The sequence below is a fragment of the Ipomoea triloba genome, chromosome 14, assembly GCF_003576645.1.
Source record: "Ipomoea triloba cultivar NCNSP0323 chromosome 14, ASM357664v1".
NCBI lineage: Eukaryota > Viridiplantae > Streptophyta > Magnoliopsida > Solanales > Convolvulaceae > Ipomoea > Ipomoea triloba.
Genome location: NC_044929.1, coordinates 17,667,561 through 17,688,637, shown reverse-complemented (window position 1 = coordinate 17,688,637; position 21,077 = coordinate 17,667,561). Strand labels below are relative to the sequence as shown.

At 41.7% G+C, this 21,077-nt stretch overlaps 2 protein-coding genes across 3 annotated transcripts; one reads left to right on the top strand and one right to left on the bottom strand.

Moving 5' to 3' along the window:
- Positions 1-90: 90 nt before the first annotated feature.
- On the bottom strand, positions 91-3,937 carry LOC116003583 (outer envelope protein 39, chloroplastic). Of its 2 annotated transcripts, XM_031243480.1 has the most exons (12): positions 3,865-3,937; positions 3,688-3,775; positions 3,510-3,576; positions 3,385-3,420; positions 3,138-3,282; positions 2,461-2,619; positions 2,281-2,351; positions 2,120-2,198; positions 1,883-1,998; positions 1,065-1,212; positions 824-893; positions 91-476 (listed from the first exon to the last, which is right to left on the bottom strand). In XM_031243480.1, exons 2-12 carry the CDS (start codon positions 3,719-3,721, stop codon positions 319-321), a joined length of 1,083 nt encoding a protein of 360 aa, XP_031099340.1. In that variant the 5' UTR covers positions 3,722-3,775; positions 3,865-3,937; the 3' UTR covers positions 91-318. The 2 variants fall into 2 exon arrangements, with proteins under 2 accessions (XP_031099340.1, XP_031099339.1); XM_031243479.1 differs by having other exon boundaries at positions 3,688-3,917.
- Positions 3,938-20,353: 16,416 nt separating this feature from the next.
- On the top strand, positions 20,354-20,743 carry LOC116004047. Its single transcript, XM_031243988.1, has one exon. The coding sequence runs from the start codon at positions 20,354-20,356 to the stop codon at positions 20,741-20,743; it is 390 nt and encodes a 129-aa protein (XP_031099848.1).
- Positions 20,744-21,077: the final 334 nt, after the last annotated feature.

The following is a 21,077-nucleotide window of genomic DNA, read 5'->3' as shown; positions in this document are numbered from 1 at the left end:
TAGTCATTTGATGGTTAGGGTCACAAGGTGAGATTTACGTAATGCACAGTCTCGGATAGTGGGTGCATATTTCTCTCATCACTCAAAAAAGAAGATAAATTGTTCGTTTTATATAGGATAAGATAATGTTTACCGTTAGAAGTACATTATACAAATGGACATGAGCTTCTCATCTAAACAATTAGGATTCAAACAAAGCAATAGTGTCCCTATATTTTCCTGTCCCCCTAGAAATTAATGCTCTTCCTGTGCAACATCCTTTAACCCAAAACAGAATATATCTTTCAAGAAACAAGAGCTTCAAGCTCTGTGATCAACTCATGAGGTCACATTACTGAAGCCGAAGTAGAGCGTTCTCTGTTCAAATGCGTTGACAGCAGAGTCCACGTGAAAATGGCCTAACCGAGACTTCAAGCGAAAGCCATACCCAACACCAATTCCAGTTCCCGGTTTTCCATGTCTGAGAGTAGGATTCCCTAAACATAACAATGAAAATCAGCTTGGAATCTTGAGAATACACAAGGATTTTCCGTTGTGAGTTTCTCTTTTTGTGGTATACAGGGACAGAAGGGAAGACTATTTTTTAAAACACAAAATGATCAGATTCCTCATAGTTGTTTCCCTTTCCTTTCCTTACCTTTCGTGAAATTCCATCTCAGCATATTTATATTGATAAATTATGGATTTGAAACAAAATATGGTATATGCTTAGGCAATAATTTCTTCCAGCTGTGTTCATTTTGTAGTGAATTGATTTTTACTTAATCTGAAAATGGTTTCAGAGAACTACTATTAACACTTCACATGAAGTAATGGCACTAACCTGGCACATGACGACCAGAGCCCAAATCAGATCCAAAATCCAAGAACACCACACCATCAATCATCGGGTTCTGCAAATAAGAAATACTGTTGTTATACAAAGAAGATTATCCCTCATGACCCTCACTGCAAATGGTTTAGGTTGAGGTTTCCTAGACGCAAGATCAGGAAGGCAATCCCAGCCTGCTCTAATGTACCAAAGTAATCTAGAAAAAAGTGATTAAATCTGAAAGAACACCTACAAAAGGAAATGTCAATTCACTCTTAGCAACCAGGCAAGATCTACCAGATGCAATTGCTCCTTCCCCATACCCTCGCACGCTATTAAGCCCTCCAATTGCAAAAGCTTGATAAGGAGCTATGTCCCCCACAATAGAGCCACCTGTAAGTCTGTCAGATGGCAAGGGGGGGGGGGGGGGTGCATGAAATGCAAAGAGCCATTAGAAAATATATTCAAGAATTGGCTGGTCATGAACTTTTTGAGAGATATTATACATGGTGACATCAAGCAAATAAGATGATGGCACCTGTTGCCAACCTAGAAAAGTTAACCAAATAACACTTCAAGATATCCTAAGGTAACAAATCATATTCTTTCTAGCTTTGGCATTTAAAAGGAAACAAGGTCACCATCAACACTATTTTGAATTTAGTCCATGGCATTTTTTCTCCATTAATTCAAACGCTTCTATTACCTGCTTAAACTATTCTTCTCCTCATACACGTCACCAAACCATTCTTAGTTCAAGGCACTGCTTCTGTTATGCTTCAACACATGTTTGACATTAGATTTATAGCAGTTTTCACATTATTCTTCCCAATTATGAGCTGAATTACAAACAAAACAGACTAGATGTATTGCTGGCCTTTTGCACAAATAATCTATCATAGATACATATATTCTTTCATGACACATAACTGTGAGATTGCCAAATGAAATTTTAGAACTCCAGATGCTGGTATGGTTAGTACATGTGGTACTAGTTGTGCTTGGAGTCCTTTTGGTGCACAACCAGTAGTTAATCCCTTGGTCATTGGGTGATGAAAGTTATCCACCCACCTTGTCAAGAGAAATGCTGGGCCAAGTTTTACTCCCTTTGATGCGACAAACTTGAAACGATTGAATATCAGCCACTTAGAAAGAATAGGAACCCCTTGCTCTATTTGCAGAGTAAACTGGAAAAACAAAAGTGGGTGCTTTAGAAAATTTATACAGTATGATATATTTACTAAAACTAAAATTTTCAACAACATTGAGATGATTCATCTTAGTGTAGTGAATATAAAAGCACATTACTTCAGTTAAACTTTGATCATTTGCCCTTGCAAATCGAGATTCTTGTTTCAGTACTACCATACTATCATGATATCCACCACTGCAAACAATGATTGAGACACAACATCCAAAGTCAGGAGGCTAAATCAAAGAGGCTGAGAACCACCTAAATCTTCAGCTACCTGCAAGTCACTGGAAACCCATGAAGATCTCTGCTTATTGGCCGACCATCATCGCTTACTGGACGAACATGCTGTAATTTAAGTTATCTTATAGAGTCATGAGCATTTGAGTCATTCATGCATGAACTTAAACCATGCATAAGTAGTCATAGTTTCTAATGACAACAGTGATACACTCACCTCAAACCTGATACTGGTTTTGCTACTCCAGTTGGAACTTGCAGGCTCACTCAAATCTAAACCAGCAGAGAAGCGAGATAAGTTCACTCCACCGCTTTCTGAGCGAGAGAAGTTGTCAACAGGAATTCCATGGATGCCAATCTCTGGAGAGACCGAATGCTGGGCAACCAATTAAAATTCATATTAGATTCCATAAGATACAACAACAGCCTTGCTCTTCAAACCCAATTTAATTTAATTGAAATATGTATGGGGAGACAGAGCACTTCAAACCTTGCAGCCAAAGTGCTTAAAGATACTCAACGGGGGGATGCAAGATAAAGTATACAAAAAAAGGAAATAACAGACATTAAATTTTCTCTTAGATATAAAGCTCGGAGGCAATATCACTGAAGAGCAATTATACAGTTAGAATTACTGTCATAATCTTGCCACTGCACACTGTTAATGCAATTGTTTCCAAACCATCAATTTGTATAGTGTACTCTTTGAGTTCTGACCCATTATTGAATTTGATATTTCAGGGATTTTTCGATGAGAATTGGGAATGAATGATAAGGCTGAATTTGCTAAGTTTCTGGGAATGAAAAGGGAGCTCCAATTCCATATCAATTATTAAACTAAATAATCTCTACCATCTGTATTTTCCAGAAAGCAGATAGCAGCATACTGCAAACCTGAATTATAAGAGACTGTTGAGAAAGCCATTCTGGCCTAGGCTTCCTGTAAGCTATCAAGACATTTGAATCATAGAGACCTTTATCCCACAGAACATCAAGCTTCTCACTCTTGCCGAATAAATTTGGGTGTTTTATGCAAAGGCTGCACAAAAAGAATTTGTTAAACAACAGATTATACCAAGCCATTTGAAAGCTAAAACATAATTCAACCAAAAAACTAAAACTTTACAACATTGATTGATACCTTCCTATAACTAGTTCAAATGGACTCCCAGAATTCCTGTTGCACAGAACAACAACAGCATAGCAAAGAAAGCTTAGAGCGAATGATCAAACGAAACCCAGAAATGGAATTCGCACTCTACGCACCTCAAAGGTTGGAACATTAAACCGGCGCATAGTTTGTGTGTGAAATCCACATTCACATCAATCTTGGCTGTGCCCACAAATTCAAAATGCAACGGAAAGGTAATAATCAATTGCCCATTAGTGGAAATACTCAAACGGAGACTACTAGATTAGCACGGGAGTGAGAAAAAGGACGGACCTTTGCCTGCGTGAATGCTCTTCTGAGCTCCCATAACATTACCGACTGTTTCACCATTCAACAACTCAATCCAATTCTGGCGGGTTGGCTAATTTTGAAGCGTTGGGTGAATGAATAACATTAGAAATTACAATAACATAAAATTTTAAAGAAATCTGGGAATAGAATCGCGAGTACTTGAAGTTATCTCTTTCTTGAACCGATTGGCTTTTTGCTTTCTCAGCTACCTTCGTCTTTGCCTAGCGTTGGGCCGTTACTAACCAGTTATGGGCTGTTTGGTTAAGAGCCACTAAACGACGTTTGGTTCTCTCAAAATTGTGGTCTAAAATTTCATTTGTAGTCTTTAGTGGCAAATTATTGGTCCACACAGCTATGTGGACCATAATCAAATGTATATTTTTAATATACTAAATGTACATTATTTTTATACTGAATGTACATTATTTTTATATTATAAAAATAATGTACATTCAGTACACAAATAATGTACATCCCCTGAATATAATGTACATTATTTTTATACTGAATGTGCATTATTTAATAGTATAGTTCACACAGTTGTGTGGATCATGGTTCACACAGCTGTGTGGACCATGGTCCACACAATAATGATTGAGTCTTTAGTACTGTTGACTCATGTTCAGAGCTACTTTCGGCTCGAACTCATCTTCTCCCATAAAGGGGCACAACCGGATGCTACTAGACTACAAGTCTTTGGGCATTTGTAGTCTTATTCTTCTGTCTTGTTTTTTAACCTTATTTTGAAAAATATGTTCTTTTCAAATGTATAAATGATTTGAAATATTTTTTTCTCGTAATAAAGTAATGTTTTTCTTCTTCTTTTATAAAATAAACTGGTTAAGTGGTTATATCATGTACAATTACGCATAAAATTTATGTGTTTCATCACGCATATTTATAATTATCGAGGCGAATATGTGTGCACATTAGATGGTTTCGAGCTACGAGAATCCCTTGTTTAGTTTAATTTGTAAGTTTTGGAGTCACCTCTGGATGAGTACTGTTGATAGGGAATATACCCTGTGTATACGGCCTGAAGTATTTGTACGTAAGTTATATTTGAGTACAAGTATTAGGTGGCCTGAAATATTTGTAGGTAAACTGTATTTGAATACAAGTACTAGATCCTATAAAAGGGACTTGTGCCCTTCATTTTGAAGACTGTTGGCTTTTTGGCTCCTCCCTTCCTCTCTCTAGAAACAGTGCTCTCCCACCTCTCTAAACTATTCTAGAACCATCAATACAAAGGAGGAATTGTGAGCTAATTTGTTGATCTACTTTACATGATTACATACATTGCAATATACTTAAATACATGGAGGAAATAATCCATATCAAATGGCGCCGTCCGTAGGACCCAAGCAAAAGGTTCGATCCGGGTTTGTTCGTGTTCTCCATTTCGATTAATCTCCCGGTTCCTCATCTGCTGACTGCTGAGATCTCGTCACCAACAACTTCCTGTTTAGCCAAGATAGCATTAGGGAACGAAAGTCGAATCTTCGAGCTTGGACCCGTATTTCGCAACAACACCAGAGCTTCGCCAGCCACAACAGCTCACTGTTACTATCGCCGAGAAGAATCTCTGTTCGTCATCCGGTCCCTGTTTCTTCGTGGCTGTTATTGCCAGATTTTTGGGTTAAGGTTGAATTGCTGCTGTCACGACCTGCATGCATCATCATCTTCGTCCATGCTGCGCCGTCATCACCTCTGCTTCGCCGGAAGATCCCATCGCGCCGTTGCAGAAGGTCCAGCGTCATGTGTCGCCTATGCCTTTGTGGGCTGTGACTGTAAAATTTTCATCTGGACAAAAATGCTCGTTCAATCAGCCTGTCACAGTTTGCAGAGGTTGTAAGAAGCTTTGAAGAAGATGAGTTCGACTTCTTGTTTATGTTTAGAGAATCTGCCCGATCGCCGACATGCACCACCACTCGCCTTCATCGCCTGGAATGAAGCTGCTTCGGTCACCACCACCATCCACAATACTTTGCCATCTACATCATCTTCATCAAAGCTTCCTCTCTTCTCTATCAGTTCCAAGTAAAAACGAGCCCAGAAATCTCTGGTTGTAATGGAGATGAGCGAAAACCCAAATCCGAAAGCCAAGGATCCAGCGTCCCACTTTGATTTCTTGAAGAGATTCAGACGGTTGAAGGGTTTGGAGACTTCGACGGGTGTCTGGGCTGCATGGAACGTGATTGAGAGTGTGCACTGGTTTGCAAAAACAAGGAAAAAGAGTGGTTGTTGTTGGCGGTGGAGTGAGAAAAGCAAGAGGATGGTGCCAAAGCTTTCCTATTGTTTGTGGATGTGTGGGCGGTGGGCAAAGCTGCAAATTGCAATTTGAATAGCGGATTGTATGGAAACAGTTGCTTCCTTCTGGTTGGTCTACCTGAGTTGGCAGGTTGCTGCAAATAAAAAATGTTGCATGCAAGGAGAATGGTGGAAGTGGGCGGTGAAAAAAGAAAAATGCAAAAAAGAAAAAATTAAATTGTGAAAGAACATGGTTGAAAGAGGGGGCCTGAGCTTATTGTTTACTCTCCGGGTTAACCAGATTCTCAAGCTTGAAATAATAAGCGTTCAGTACCGGCTGTCGCTCCAACCAGGGTTCTTGACCAAGGAGACGGCGTGCATGGCCACGTAACCCAATCTCCCGACCTCGCCTTCCGTCGCCGATGTGCAGAGACCGATCTGAGCGTGTCTCCTGATCCACCGGTCTTCTTCAAAGCAGCCGAGTTCGGCTAAGCTTGGTTGGGCATGTTAGCGATCGGATTCCTGTTAGTTTCGGTCATCGCAGCTCATCCCCAGATTTATATATGGCTTTGAGATTATTGTCAGCCCCCATTCCGGTCATACCAGCCGTGTCGGGCAAAGCTCCTCGCTTGTTGATCCCCGGATCCCGATCATCTCAAACCACGTTGTTCCGGCTTCAAGACTTCCAGGAGTACCTTGCACGAAGGTAATCCAGATGTTAACCTTCACCTGGACCATCTGTGTGCTGCCCATTGCATTCCGGGATGCTCGACCTCTCCCGAGCATGCGCAATTCGTCGCCTCTATCCCTTTGCATTTCACCGGACAGAAGAACAAATAGCAACCAGAAGACCGTCGAGAGACCATTTTGAAGAGTCCTCTGTCCTATTCTTAATGAATGCTTGGATACTCGGGTAGCCACCAACGTCGCGCAATCAACCTGCAAAAATAGTCGAAGCAGGTGCATCATAAAGGTGGTGGCTCCTAATCATTTCCCCGAGCCGCGAGCAACGCGAGAACCATTTGAATTATTAGGAACATCATCCTCCTTACCGGTCAACTCTCAAATCGAGTAAGAGGAGATTCGTCATCATTCAACTTCGTTCGTGAACAGAATTGGACTCCAGGCAAGTTCCTCAGCCAAACAGAGCAGACACTCTTCTCGACCTCCAAGCTAATGATCGGTGAGTATTGCATTTTTTAAGCAGAGAAGGGCATGCATGGGATCCAGCGAGATCTATACATTCAATTTAGCCACAGCATGATCGTAGTGGTACCCTTGGTCAGCAGTAGTCGATTCTCCGGACTTGAGAGCCAATCAGAAGCCGGTTTGCTTGTAAAGAGTTCCCGACCTGGCATGAGCTGGTTGTGTTTTCTCGACCTCACTCTCCTTCACCGACGTATAGTACAGGTTCCTTCGTCGACCTGAGCTCAGTTTTGATCATGCAAGAAAAACTTATGACTGCGAGTATGGAGTTCCCGTTGATCGGTTGACCTGAAATCCTAATCGCGACAAGCCGGGGATTCAGAAAGGTATGGCTTTTCCGGTTATGGTGTCCGGTATACTCAATTTGGCAAGAAGCTTGATCGCAGGGTTTAAGTTTGCACAATCATCTCGGACCACACCACTATAGATTGAGTTCCAGCATCATCTGATCGGGTGCCCACCCTTTGCTACCGCCGCAAGGGGCTCGACGCTGTTGCAACGATGCGACGTAGCCGGAGGATCAACTTTGAGCCGAATTCCCGAGCTTCATCTCCAGTAAAGCTCCGCCGACGAGGGATTACCCGATTGCAAATGCTGGTGTTTATGCATGAAGTTGCAGTCGGAATTCTAGGCCGGGGAGAAGGCTTGTGGGGTCATGTAGTTGGCAACCGACTCGGTATACCGACCTCACCCTTACTCATCGATGTACAAGCTCCATTGTTGAACAAATGAACACGCCACCTCAGCAGGCCACCTCTGGATAATCTGCTGGTCAAGGGACGACACTAATGATACCCTGACCGAGGTTGACTTGTTCAGAGCTTCCCAACAATGGTGGTTTCCGTGACCAATTCAATCTTCAGTATCGCTGTGGTGAGGTTGAGACTTTTCCTTTGAGCTGGTGATCAAGCATATTATTTGAATTTTAAATTTGTAAATTACAGTAGTAGTTTCAAATTGTAAAATATATAGCCTACGATAAATGTAATTAAGCCCGGTTAGGTCGGCCCATCCCTTGGTTAATTGTTGCAATATGGCCCATTGTTCAATTATTAAGTTATTAAATTGCTAGTCAGAACCTTGAATCCGTAATTGTTTAAGTGTTCTGATGTTGGTAGCAAATAGCACAATTTGATTATAACTGATTTTCAGTTTGTGTTATGAAGATATATAGTCTAGCTTAAATGAACCGAGCTTGTGAGTTTGTTGGCTAGGATTGGTAGTCTTTCTAATTCTTTTAATGCTGTTAGTAAATTAAATCCTAAGAGCTTGTTTAGGGTTGTTTATTAGCTAGGGAAGTAATTAAAGAGCTTGTTTTGATTACCGACGAAGTAAGGAAAGATAGGTTGTTAGAGCTTGTTAATAACCATAACCAATCTAGTAAAGAGTAAAGTTAGTTTGGCTTGCATATCAATATCTGTCTTGTTAGAATTAAGGGATTGAGCCCTTCCACGTGTATGCACCGGATATTGTTAGAAGATGATTGTAAACCTTCTAAACAACCCCAACGCCGATTGAACCCATCCATGATGGAAGTGGTTAAGAAAGAGATCCTGAAACTCCTTGATGCAGGCATAATCTATCCAATTTCGGATAGCAAGTAGGTAAGTCCTGTGCACGTTGTCCCAAAGAAAACAGGTATAACAGTTATAGAAAATGATAATGGTGAGTTGGTGCCCACTCGTATTCAAAATGGGTGGCGAATGTGTGTAGATTACAGAAAATTAAATGCATCGACTAGGAAAGATCATTTCCCACTCCCGTTTATTGATCAAATGCTCGAACGTTTAGCAGGTCGTTCCCATTATTGTTGCCTAGATGGTTTTTCAGGTTTTCATCAGATTCCAATTTCACCTAAGGACCAAGAAAAAACGACATTCACCTGCCCATTTGGCACCTTTGCATTTCGGTGGATGCCCTTTGGTCTTTACAATGCTCCTGCTACGTTTCAAAGCTGTATGGTTAGTATCTTTCCAGATTTTGTAGAGATTTTTATAGAGGTATTCATGGATGACTTTACAGTCTATGTTGATTCGTTTGATGCCTGTTTAGCTAACCTCACAAAAGTGCTTGAAAGATGCATTGAAAAAAACCTTATTTTAAATTTTGAAAAATGTCACTTCATGGTTGATCAAGGCATTATTTTGGGTCACGTGGTATCTTCTAAAGGAATTGAAGTGGATAAAGCTAAGGTAGAAGTTATTAAATCTTTGCCTTACCCTGCTAGTGTGCGGGAGGTTCGCTCTTTTCTTGGTCATGCAGGTTTCTACAGGAGATTTATAAAGGGTTTTTCAAAGATTAGCAATCCATTGTGTCGGTTATTGCAAAAAGATGTGACATTTGAGTTCGATGAGGCTTGCAAAACTGCATTTGATACATTGAAAGATATGTTGACATCTGCACCAATACTTCAGTCACCAAATTGGTGTTAGGAACATCATGTAATAGGTTTTGATGATACCAACTGTTAAGTAGAAATCCCCAAGTCTCGATACATAGACAAAACGCTGTAAGTTCGACAAGTAAACCAAGAGCGAAAATACAACCGGGTAACTTTGAGCTCAACTCGGAAAATATTTAAGCTTGAGGTAAATTTGTTTGAACATCTTAGAAGTCTCGTGTTGTAATCATATAGACAGATCAGAAGAAAGCACGAGACAACACTGGAGGAATAAGGGTCTGCGAGACATCAACTAAGTCTCGAGACATAAGCAGAGTTCGAGAGGTAGGACCTCTCGATACAGTTATCCAGTTCGAGACATAAACAGAGTTCGAGAGATAGACCTCTCGATATCTGAGTTCGAGACAACAAGCAATCAAGATATCAACCTTGGTCTCGATACACTAACAATTCTCCAACAAAGCTGAATGACGGTCAGGAAGCATACTTAAAGTTTGGAGAAGAAAGAATTAGTGCTTATTTGTGTTATTTTGCAAGGAGTATGAGTTGGAAAGCATTAGAAGCAAAGATGAGCATTTTCATGCATTTTGGTGGGCATTGGAGTCAAATGGAGCCAAATATGAAGCTATGTAGATGGGTGCAACACTTCCAAGGGAGCCTAAGATTGGTATTTTCAATGGTCTTTGTCATTTAGACAAACCAAAACAAAAGAGAAGCAAAAGATCAATGTGTTGAAATTTCTGCACGTTGACATCTTAGTAATTGGACCATATCTCAGCCTAGAAATTTCCAAATTAAGTGATCTTTAAACCATTGGAAAGAAGACTTCAAGGGCTACAACTTTTCTAGAGATACAAATTTCGTAATTCTGAACGGAAAATGGTGAAAAACAGCCTAGAAGTCAAAGCAGCTGCACAGAGTTCGAAAATGCAATTTCTGGAGTGTTGGAAAACGGCCGTGTACATGGGCGTTTGATTTATGCCGATTTACAGTGTGAAAATGCAGTTTTTGAAGAGGAGGCAAACGGCCACTGACACGGCCGTTTCCTAGGCCGTTTGGGACCTGCTCTGCTCACTATTTAAGCTCGTTTTGAGCATTTTGAACACGGTTTTGACCCATGGTTGAACCCTAAACACTCCCATTCACTCCCTTTCATATTTTTAGGTTAGATTAGACTTAGATCTATATATTTTAACACTTTTGGAGCTTGTAATCTTGGATTTGAAGCTTGGATTTCAAGATTCTTCCTCCCATTTCAATAGAGAAGTTTTCTTTCCTTTATCTCTTTTCTTTTGCAAGATTTATGTTTATTACTTGTGTTTTTGTGTTCTTTATGCTATTTAATCATGAGTAGTTAGTTTATGGGCTTGAGTTAGGGTTGTATTATCTATTTGGATGCTTAAGTTGTGATTATTGTGAAAAATGGGAAGAACCCCAACCTATGGTTCTTGAGTTTGAATTGGGTTTGTTTGTGGCCAATGATTGTTGTTTGTCTTTGGAAAGTCTTTCATCTCAAAGGGAATTGGATGGGAGACTTGAGCCAACCCAATCTCAAACCCATTTTCTCTTCTATGGAAATAGGGGTAGATTTGGGGCTTAAATAGCTTTTGTTCTTCAAGAACTTAGGTTGATACACCATGGGAATGGGGCAACCTTTGTTCTAATCCTTGTGGAAACTTGGATTTATTAGTGCTAGCCTCTAGAACCTAGGTAAAATGTTCTTCCCCCAAACTTAAGTGTTAAAGCATCTAGATAGTAATTCCCCTAGCTTGAGTCCTATTTCTTTATTTTGCACTTATCTATTGTTTATATGTGTTTGTTCTACCTTGTTATCATTTCCTTAGCTTCTTGTTGATTTCCTTGTGCTAGTGCCTAGTTTTGTGATTGCATATTGCGTGCCATAACCCCCAATCCTCAGCGGAACGACATTTCACACCCGTACACTCACCATCACTCATTTTTGCTACACATCACTCTCGAACTAACTCAAACTCGTGCTAACTAAAAGGGGATAACATTTCCGCTGCGCATAAAACTTTGTCTTCACCTCGTGAGGTATCGAACCTAAACATCCTAAGTTCAATACACACGAGAGGTCGAAAAGATTTGCAAAATCTTATACAAGTCTATTCACCCCCCCCCTCTAGACTTGTACCCCATCCCCTTGGGACCAACAATTGGTATCAGAGCAAGTTCTCTGATCGATATAAACCTTTGTTTATATTGCCTAGAGATCCTTCTTTGAAAAATCCTTTAAAAGTTTTCAAAGCACGAGATAATTTTTTTTTAATATGGACAGCATGTTGTCGAGACATCTTCTCTTTGATCTTAGTAGGTTCGATGACTGGAAAACACGGATGCTTGCATATCTATCAGCCCTCCATGATGAGATGGCCGAAGTTATAACATCTGGACCAGTCAAGATCATGATGGTAAACACGGCTGCTGAGCAAACCAGAGATACACCAAAGTATGTCCCCAAACCTAGGGAAGAATGGACAAGTGATGATAGGAAGAGAAACAACTTGGACAACATTGCCAAGGATATTCTCTTCAGAGCTATAGACGAAACCATCTTCCCAAAAGTAAGAAAGTGCAAAACGGCGAAAGAGGTATGGGACACTTTGATGTTAATTGGTGAAGGTGACGAACAGGAAAAGGAGAACAAGCTCACCGTGGCCATGAAGAAGTTCGAGGACTTCAAGATGAAGCCAGGGGAAAGCATCGACAGCATGGAATCTCGTTTCATGAAGCTATCAATAGAGATCAGTGATCTCGAGAAGGAGATTCCACAAAAGGAGCTAAACCTGAAGGTCTTACGAGGCCTTACCAAGGAGTGGGAAATGAAGGTGATCACAATGCGTGATCACAAGGATTTGAAGAACACCACAACCGACCAACTATTCAGAGATCTCAAAGCCTTCGAATTTGAGATGTTTCCGAGAGATGAGGACGTGGTGGACAGACGGAATGTAGCACTGGTTGCGGACCAACCAACCACCTCCTCAAGGTCAGATTCTAATCCCACTGATTTTTTATCTGACGAACAGTTTGCTTTCTTCATAAGAAAATTCAGGAAGTTCATGAAGAAGACACCGGAAAGCAATACAAGTTCACCTTCCTCCTCAAGAAGGAAAAATGAGAGATACACATCCAGAAAAATGGAGGAAGAAGATCAAGGTCTATGCTACAACTGCAGGAGACCAGGGCACTTCAAGGCTGACTGTCCTTACCCTAAGGTAAGCAAGTATCAAGGCCAAGAAGGCAGGGACTCCAGGACAAAGGAGGAATCCAAAGAGAAGCCAGCACAAAGTGGCTTCAAAGGAGATACAAAGAAACATTTGCGCAGAAAGGCGCTTGTTGCTGAGGAACTCGAGAGAACAATCGAGGAGTCCGAGACGTCGAGCTCCAGTGAAAGCAGCAGCAGCTCAGAAGATGAGAGGGGACTCATCTGCTTATACACCGAGGAAGAAGAGAATCAATGCCTAATGGCCATTGACAATGAGGTAACCTCTACTTCCACATCTCGCTACTCTACTTCTACCTCTCGTTGTTCTTCTTTCAGAAGCGATGAAGATCCCTTTGAGATGCTTGAAACATTTAAAAGGGATCTCGCAGTCGCTAACAGCACTCATGCCAAAATTAGGGAAGAAAACAGCAAGCTAACCGCTGAAAGAGATATGCTTAAGAACGTCTCGAAAGAGAATTCAGAGCTAACTCTCAAAGTAAGTGAGTTAGAAGCTAAAGTAATCCTACTGACTGAAGAGTGCAAAGCTCGAGAGACTAGAGAGCTTAATCTTAGAAAGGTCATAGCATCATACACTAATTCCTCCAAAGCTATGGAGAAAATGGTGGATGAATACAGACCAGCAAATGACAGAACCGGTCTCGGGTTTCGTCGGAACAGTCTCTCTCGAGATAAGCAGACCAATGGTTTGGGAACTTCAATAAATGGAAGATCTCAACCCAAACCAAATAAAGGTCATAAAGGACCAAGAGAAAAGACCAGAGTAGCTATCCATAAACCGTCCCTATACACCAGCAATGGAAAGTATAGGAAAGCTACAAAGAATGGCCGGGTAAACAATATCGAGAGATCACCTCGCTATCTCTCGCAAGACCATTCCAAGTACAAAAAGAGCTACATTCCATATAATGCGCCTCAAGGCAAATATGGAAGGTCTGAGATCCACATAGTTAGGAACTCACGGATGGAGAAAGGCAGACTCTATCCATCTAGTGAGAATTGGTCATCGAATCACAATTTCTGGAAGAAAACTCAGTTTCAGCAATTTCACATGACCAAACAGCGTATGAAAGGCATGGTGCATAAGCCGATCGAAAAGTCTATACCTAAGTTGATTTATGCACCAAAGAGGCCCAAAACATTTGCTAGCATTCCTTATGATTATCAAACGTACAATGGCTACATTGCGCCTAGGCCTGGAATAATGGGCACAAGGTATAAATGGATGCCTAAACTCACTAACCCACCAGGACCCAAAGTTTGGGTACCTAAACTTGCTTAATTTCCTTGCAGGACACCAGGGACGTGTGGTTCATTGACAGTGGATGTTCGAGACATATGACGGGAAATCTAACACTGCTAGAGAACATCCAACCTATCGAAGGTCCCTTGGTGACATTTGGCGACAACGAGAAGAAGGGACGCACAAAAGCTGTTGGTGAAATTCAAAAGAATGANGGGAGTATCCTTGACAGAAACGGCTTCATCACCAACTCCCCTAATCCAAAAATGGCGGAAAAAGTCCTGAAGAAGTTTGAGAAAGCAGGACTGATGAAATACATGACGCACGACTACCGGACCATTCACGCCCTCGACTTCACAGAATGGTTCGCAAATGCCAAGGTCACGAAGGGTAAAATCGAAAGCCGCTTTAATGATTTTCCCATCACAACATCTGTAGGTGACCTCAGAGCGGCATTTGATTTCGCGTCATCGGAGGAAGCAGTCAAGCATCTATCGGATTACGACTTGGACAAGCAAGCCTTCTGGGAGAAAATCCGACTAGCGACTGCACCACCCAGAGCATCCTCTGCCCTCCGCAAGTACCACCTAAAGGAGAGGTTTGCTCTCGCTGCCGACCTAATCATGAAGTTTGTGCTCGGCAAGGTGTCCGGAACTGACGAGGTTAGTCTAGACCTCCTCAAAATCCTCCATGCCATTTGGAACAACAACAAGCTGGACTGGGCACATATTATCTTCAACTTCCTCCAACAGCAAGTGATGCGCTCAGTCTCCAACGCCAACCTGTCGATCAGTAAAAAGGTTGGTTTCGGCTTTGTTGTGCAATTTCTCTTAAGCCTGAAGGGCTTTGAATTGAGGGAAGGAAAAGAGATTCATCGAAATACCTATATGGGTAGGACGAAATCTCTAGTCCCCAAAGCCAAAGGTGGTAAGGCTGCACCTTCTCCCTCACAGCCAAAAGGAAGGGGCAAAAGGAAAGCCCCAGCCAAGGAGAAGGACTCTGATGATGAGCCTTTGGATGCTCTGATTCAGAGAGTTGCTTTGAGGGCCAAAAAGGCCAAAAATATTGCTGTCACCCAGGTTCGAGAGGTGACACCGTCAGTTATACAAGTACCCTTCGAGGACAGGGCACAAGCCCAGGGGGAACCTCAGGCTACACTGGCCACTGAGGTTGAGAGAGTGCCCCCTACCAGGTCCCTGTCAAGAGATTTGTGTGATAATCTTCATGATGATATTACTGCTGAGGGTACTGGTGAATCTGTATTAGAACCTCGAGAGGAGGTTCAAGAGGTTGAAGGTACTGGGATCAGTGATCCAGTACAGGGGGATACAGAAGAGCCACGACAGGTGGTTCGAGAGATAGATGATCCAGCAGCTGAAGCTCAGGACTACATGGTAGCTGCTGATGATCAGGGCATTGTGGTCAGGGACCCAGTGCAACATGCTCTAAATGTTGAGTTGACACCCACTGAATCTGCTCAGATTGATAGATCAGTTGCTCAAGTAATAGCAGATGTCAGATTGGAAGATGATATCTCGGATAATGGTCGAGAGATCACTACTACAGAGGTTCTGTCTGATGAACAGAATGATGGAGAAGAAGAGGTCACTACTCAGTTGGGAGTGGAAGCACCTATTCTTGATGACTTCTCTAGGGTGATCAGGTGGATCAACTGGAGAACCAGCCCTTTCACTCAATTGATGGCCCAAGCAGCTGAGATGGAGGCAGAAGAACAATTTGCACTCCAGTGGTTGGGTATCTCAGAGATCCCAGCTCATCAACTCCTAGACCTTGCCCACGAAACAAGAGTGTCTAAGCTGAACAGTGGAAGAACTGATAAGGGCAAAGGAATAACTGAAGAAATCGAGGTTGAGCCTGAGGAGGATCCAGAACTTGATGCCCAATTTCGAGAAGATATCAGGCTTGCCACTGCCATCTCCTTGGGACAGAATGTAGAACATACGAGAGGTCTAGGAGAGACTTCTGGGGTTGCCCACGATGATATTGCAACAGCCGCAATCCCACTGTCCCAAGTCAGTAACCCTGCTCTGGACGAACAGGTAGAAGCTTCGAGAGGTGAATCCGAGACCTCTGAAGCACTTCGAGTGGCACCCAACACTATTCTACTTTTGCCACCACCTGCGTCCACACCCTCGATTGACAACGATGAAGCTTAGACAGTTCGAGAGGGTGTAGTTCCGTTGCTCACACTGCTGGGTTTTCCTACTGCTCCTGAAATAATTATCATTCCAGACTCATCGGAGCAGACCGAAATGCAGTCCAATGAGCACTTAGAGCAGATTGCCCCAAGTCCTGCTGGTTCGAGGAGTACTGATGATACCATCGAAGGTGGAAACCGGGAAGCACCTGTCGACACTTCGTCTCCAACCTCACCAGCAGATGACCAAGTTCCCAGCACTGGTTCGAGAAGTGACGCTGAGGGGGAACTTCTATTGGATGGAAACCGAGAAGCGTCCAATACCAAAGAACCCTCTCCGGCTGATCCTATCTCCACAGTTGCTGAAGCTGAGGCTCCAGGTTCGAGAGGTGAAGAGCAAGAAGTGATCCATCCCTCAGGTGGAAACCGGGAAGCGCCTGACATGGAGCTACCTTCGAGCTCTGAACCCGGTGTCCCTGTGGCTCCTCAGATACTTAATCGAGAGGTGGACTCGCAACTGCAAGTCATGGGTGGAAATCTGGAAGCACCCAAGTCCCCTCCGACAAAAGGTACATCTCGATCCTCTTCTCCTACTTCTGACTATGATCAACAGGCCGAAGAAGTCTTCATTGGCGAAGTGCGTCAATTCATGGCTGATCAATCTCAGAAGATGGCTCAGCTCGAAAGAATACTCGTTGTGGTCCGCAATGCTGCAATGCCTGCTGCTGGCACAAGTGAATCCCAAGGCCGTCATGCCGAACTTCTCGAACAGGCGATATGGGCTGAGGATGCAGCACGGAAAGCCACTGACGAAGCTGCTGTAGCTCGAGCAGAGGCTGCAAGTGCAAGGGCTGAATTAGCCGAGATGCGAGCAGAGCTTCGAGCCTTTCAATATTCCAGTGAACTTCGACAGGATGTGATGAAGGCCATACTCGATGACCTGTCGNAGAAGGGGGATACAACAAGCAAGAAAAGGGCAGCAAGTGAACCAGCTGGACCACCTCCAAAAATACCAAGGATCATGAGCAAAGCAATGGAGGATGCTAAAAAGGCAGAAAACCTAAGGGTCCAGGGCACACTGGAAATGGAGAGAAGGAGAGAAGAGGACAGAGAAAGAAGAAGAAAAAGACAAGAACAACAGTCAGAAGAAGAAAGGAAGATAGATCTTCTCATGACAAGCTTTAAGTTTAGGAACAGAGAAGACACTGAACAAATTCTGACCCTGGAGATATTCAAGCTTTTGAAAACCACTGGGATATCTACACACAGCAATATGTCTCCAGAAGAATGCATTGCCTGGTGGAAAGATGGAGTAATTGATGGTGAGTTCGTGGGGGAAGCCTACAGGAACTACAGGCATCTAGATGTCACAGATGAATACATAAGCCTGGTAAATCCGAAAGACCCCATCAAGACACGAGAAGCCATTAACAAGAAAAGGAAAGCCAACAAGAAGTAAGCTCTCGTGGTCCAAACTCCATCTTATTTCAATGTATTGATGTCTATGTTGTTCTTGGTCTTATTTCTTTTAAACTTTTCTACTAAACTCTGCTTTGTAAACATTCCCTTTTATAATCATATATATATCTTTTGCTGGGGGTGTTGCGTGAGTTCTATTATTCATGTTTTAGTAGAGTATTTGTCAAACTTACCATATGCGTTGAAAAATAAAATCTATGTTAATTCTTTCTATCAAATCAGCCATATAGAGTAAGTATAAGTGTTGGCATCATCAAAAAGGGGGAAATTGTTAGGAACATCATGTAATAGGTTTTGATGATACCAACTGTTAAGTATCAAACCAATTTCAAACGGAATAATTTTCCCTCCAACGGAATTATTCCTCAACTCTCATATAAAAAGGACGTGAAGACAAAAAAGGGGGAACAGAGTTAGAAAATTCGAAAGAGGTGTCTGACTAAAACGTTCAAGTGCAAGTGCTTAACTTGGAATATCATCCTGATATTCAAAACAGCGAGAAAACACATCTTAGTGTTTGAGAGAGTTACAAAGCTTAAACTGTTATAATCTAGAAGGTGACCGAAGCTGCTCTACACCGAAGTTGATTCAACGATAGCTTGTGGTCAGATTGGAGTCTGTTACATTCAACTGTGACAACCAAAAACACCTTGCTTTGAATTAAGCAAGAGAGGTGGAGTAACCTGGCAGCTGTCCGAGTGAAAGAAACCTGAGGCTTGACGCGGGCTTGGTGATCAAAGGTCAAGTGCTCGAGAGGTGGAGTAGCTGGAAGCGGGGAGAAAGACCTTGGAGAGGCGGAGTAACCTGGGAGCTGTCTTGTGAAGATCCTGAGGCTTGAGGCGGGCTTGGTGATCAAAGCTCAAGTGCTCGATAGGTGGAGTAACAAGAAGCGGGGCGAAAAACCTGAGGCTTGAGGCGGGCTTCGTGATCAAAGCTCAAGCGCTCGACATTGTACTAAAAAGGGAAGTTTTTAGTGCAATCCTTCCAGGGAGTTTCTGGAAGAAGAGTGGATGTAGGCGGGTTGGCCGAAGCACTTAAAAATCTCTCTTGCATTTACTTACTGCTTTTATCTCTCGCTAACCTCTCGATTGCACTACATATAAACACACCTCTCGAACTAACTCAAACTCGTGCTAACTAAAAGGGGATAACATTTCCGCTGCGCATAAAACTTTGTCTTCATCTCGTGAGGTATCGAACCTAAACATCCTAAGTTCAATACACACGAGAGGTCGAAAAGATTTGCAAAATCTTATACAAGTCTATTCACCCCGCCCTCTAGACTTGTACCCCATCCCCTTGGGACCAACAATTGGGATCTTCCATTCGAACTTATGTGTGATGCCAGCAATTATGCAGTTGGCGCTGTACTTGGGCAAAAAGTTGGAAGAGTTTCACATGTTATATATTATGCTTCGAGAACACTTGATAGTGCACAAAGCAATTATACCACAACGGAAAAAGAACTTTTAGCTATTGTCTTTGCTTTAGAAAAATTACGTTCATATTTACTTGGTACTAAAGTGATTGTTTATTCTGACCATGCAACTCTCAAGTACTTGCTTTCAAAGAAAGAAGCAAAGCCTAGACTCATTCGGTGGATGCTCTTATTACAAGAGTTTAACTTGGAGATACGAGATAAAAAGGGTGCAGAAAATTTAGTTGCTGATCACCTTAGCATGCTGATCACAAGTGAAAAACCTTCGCCATTACAAGATGATTTTCCTGATGAACATCTTTTTTCTGTCCAAAAGACAATTCCCTGGTATGCTGATATTGTGAATTACTTAGTTACCAGAACATTACCCATTGATTTGTCTAAATCTCAAAAAGATAAAATAAAGAGTGATGCCAAATACTACGTTTGGGATGACCCTTATTTGTGGAAGCATTGTTCCGATCAAATAATCCGCAGGTGTGTATCTCAAGAAGAAATTCCTTCCATTTTGAATTTTTGTCATTCATATGCATGTGGAGGACATTTTGGGCAAAAAAGAACAGCTCGTAAAGTTTTGGAATGTGGTTTATTTTGGCCATCTTTATTCCGTGATTGCTATATGTTTTGCAAAACATGTTCACAGTGTCAAAAAACTGGAAATTTGGGTTATAGGGATCAAATGCCACTTACCCCCATCCTTGTTTGTGAAATATTTGATGTTTGGGATATTGATTTCATGGGTTCGTTTCCTTCTTCTTACAACAATGTCTACATTATTCTCGCTGTGGATTATGTGTCAAAGTGGGTTGAAGCTAAGGCTACCCGGACTGATTGTGCTTATGTTGTTGTTGAGTTTGTTAAATCTAACATTTTTACCAGGTTTGGGATGCCAAGAGCAATAATAAGCGACCGTGGAACACATTTTTGCAATAGAATGGTGGAAGCATTGATGAAGAAATATGATGTTACTCACCGTATTTCTACAGGTTACCATCCACAAAGCAATGGACAAGCCGAAATCTCAAACAAGGAAATCAAGTCCATACTTGAAAAGACTGTTAACCCAAACAGGAAAGATTGGAGTACACAACTATGCTTTATGGGCTTATCGAACAGCCTACAAAACTCCGATAGGTATGTCTCCTTATCGTTTGGTATTTGGTAAGCCGTGCCACCTCCCTGTTGAGTTGGAACACAGGGCTTATTGGGCCGTTAAGCAATGTAACATGAGGATGGATGAAACTGGTGAGTTGAGGAAGTTGCAGCTGCAAGAGCTTGAAGAAATTCGTAATGATGCATACGAATGCTCTAGAATTTACAAGGAAAAAACAAATGCATTTCATGATCAAAAGATTTCAAGGAAAATTTTTTCTATTGGTCAAAAAGTTTTACTTTATCATTCTAGATTGAAACTATTTCCTGGTAAATTGCGCTCTAGATGGATAGGACCTTTTGTTGTCACTAATGTTTTTCCTCACGGTGCAGTTGAAATACACAGTTTAGAAACTGGAAAAACTTTTAAAGTGAATGGTCATCGTTTAAAGCCATTTTATGAAGGTTTTCAGGCATACAATGTTGAGGAGATTGGCTTGCAGTGCCCCGTTTATGAAGATTGAAAAGAGATGATGTCCAGCCAGTGATATGCCACTTATAATCAGGGGAGTTTGTTCCATTCTTTAAAAATTAACTTGTTTTAATTTTAAATTTTATTCAACAATTGAGGACAATGTTGAGAATAAGTGTGGGGAGGGGATATAATTGTTTTCTTCTCTTCAAAAAAAAAAAAAAACAAAAAAAATTACTAATTTTTTCAAAAAAAAAAAAATAATATTTTTACTAAAATTCATAACATAATTGAATAATTGATCTTGCATATTATGAGTGTTTAGTTAGTGTTTTGTTTGATATGGTGGTGGCTAAATTAAGCAAGCATAAACATGTGAGATATTT

Bases quoted from the DNA above. Each gene is read 5' to 3' on its own strand.
- LOC116003583 (XM_031243480.1), bottom strand. From the start codon at position 3,721: ATGGGAGCTCAGAAGAGCATTCACGCAGGCAAAG. The intron at 3,577-3,687 runs GTCCGTCCTTTT...TTGTGGGCACAG, and splicing joins GAGCATTCACGCAGGCAAAG to CCAAGATTGATGTGAATGTG. The intron at 1,213-1,882 runs GTGGGTGGATAA...GCCATCTGACAG, and splicing joins CCAGCATTTCTCTTGACAAG to ACTTACAGGTGGCTCTATTG.
- LOC116004047 (XM_031243988.1), top strand. From the start codon at position 20,354: ATGAGGATGGATGAAACTGGTGAGTTGAGGAAGTTGCAGCTGCAAGAG.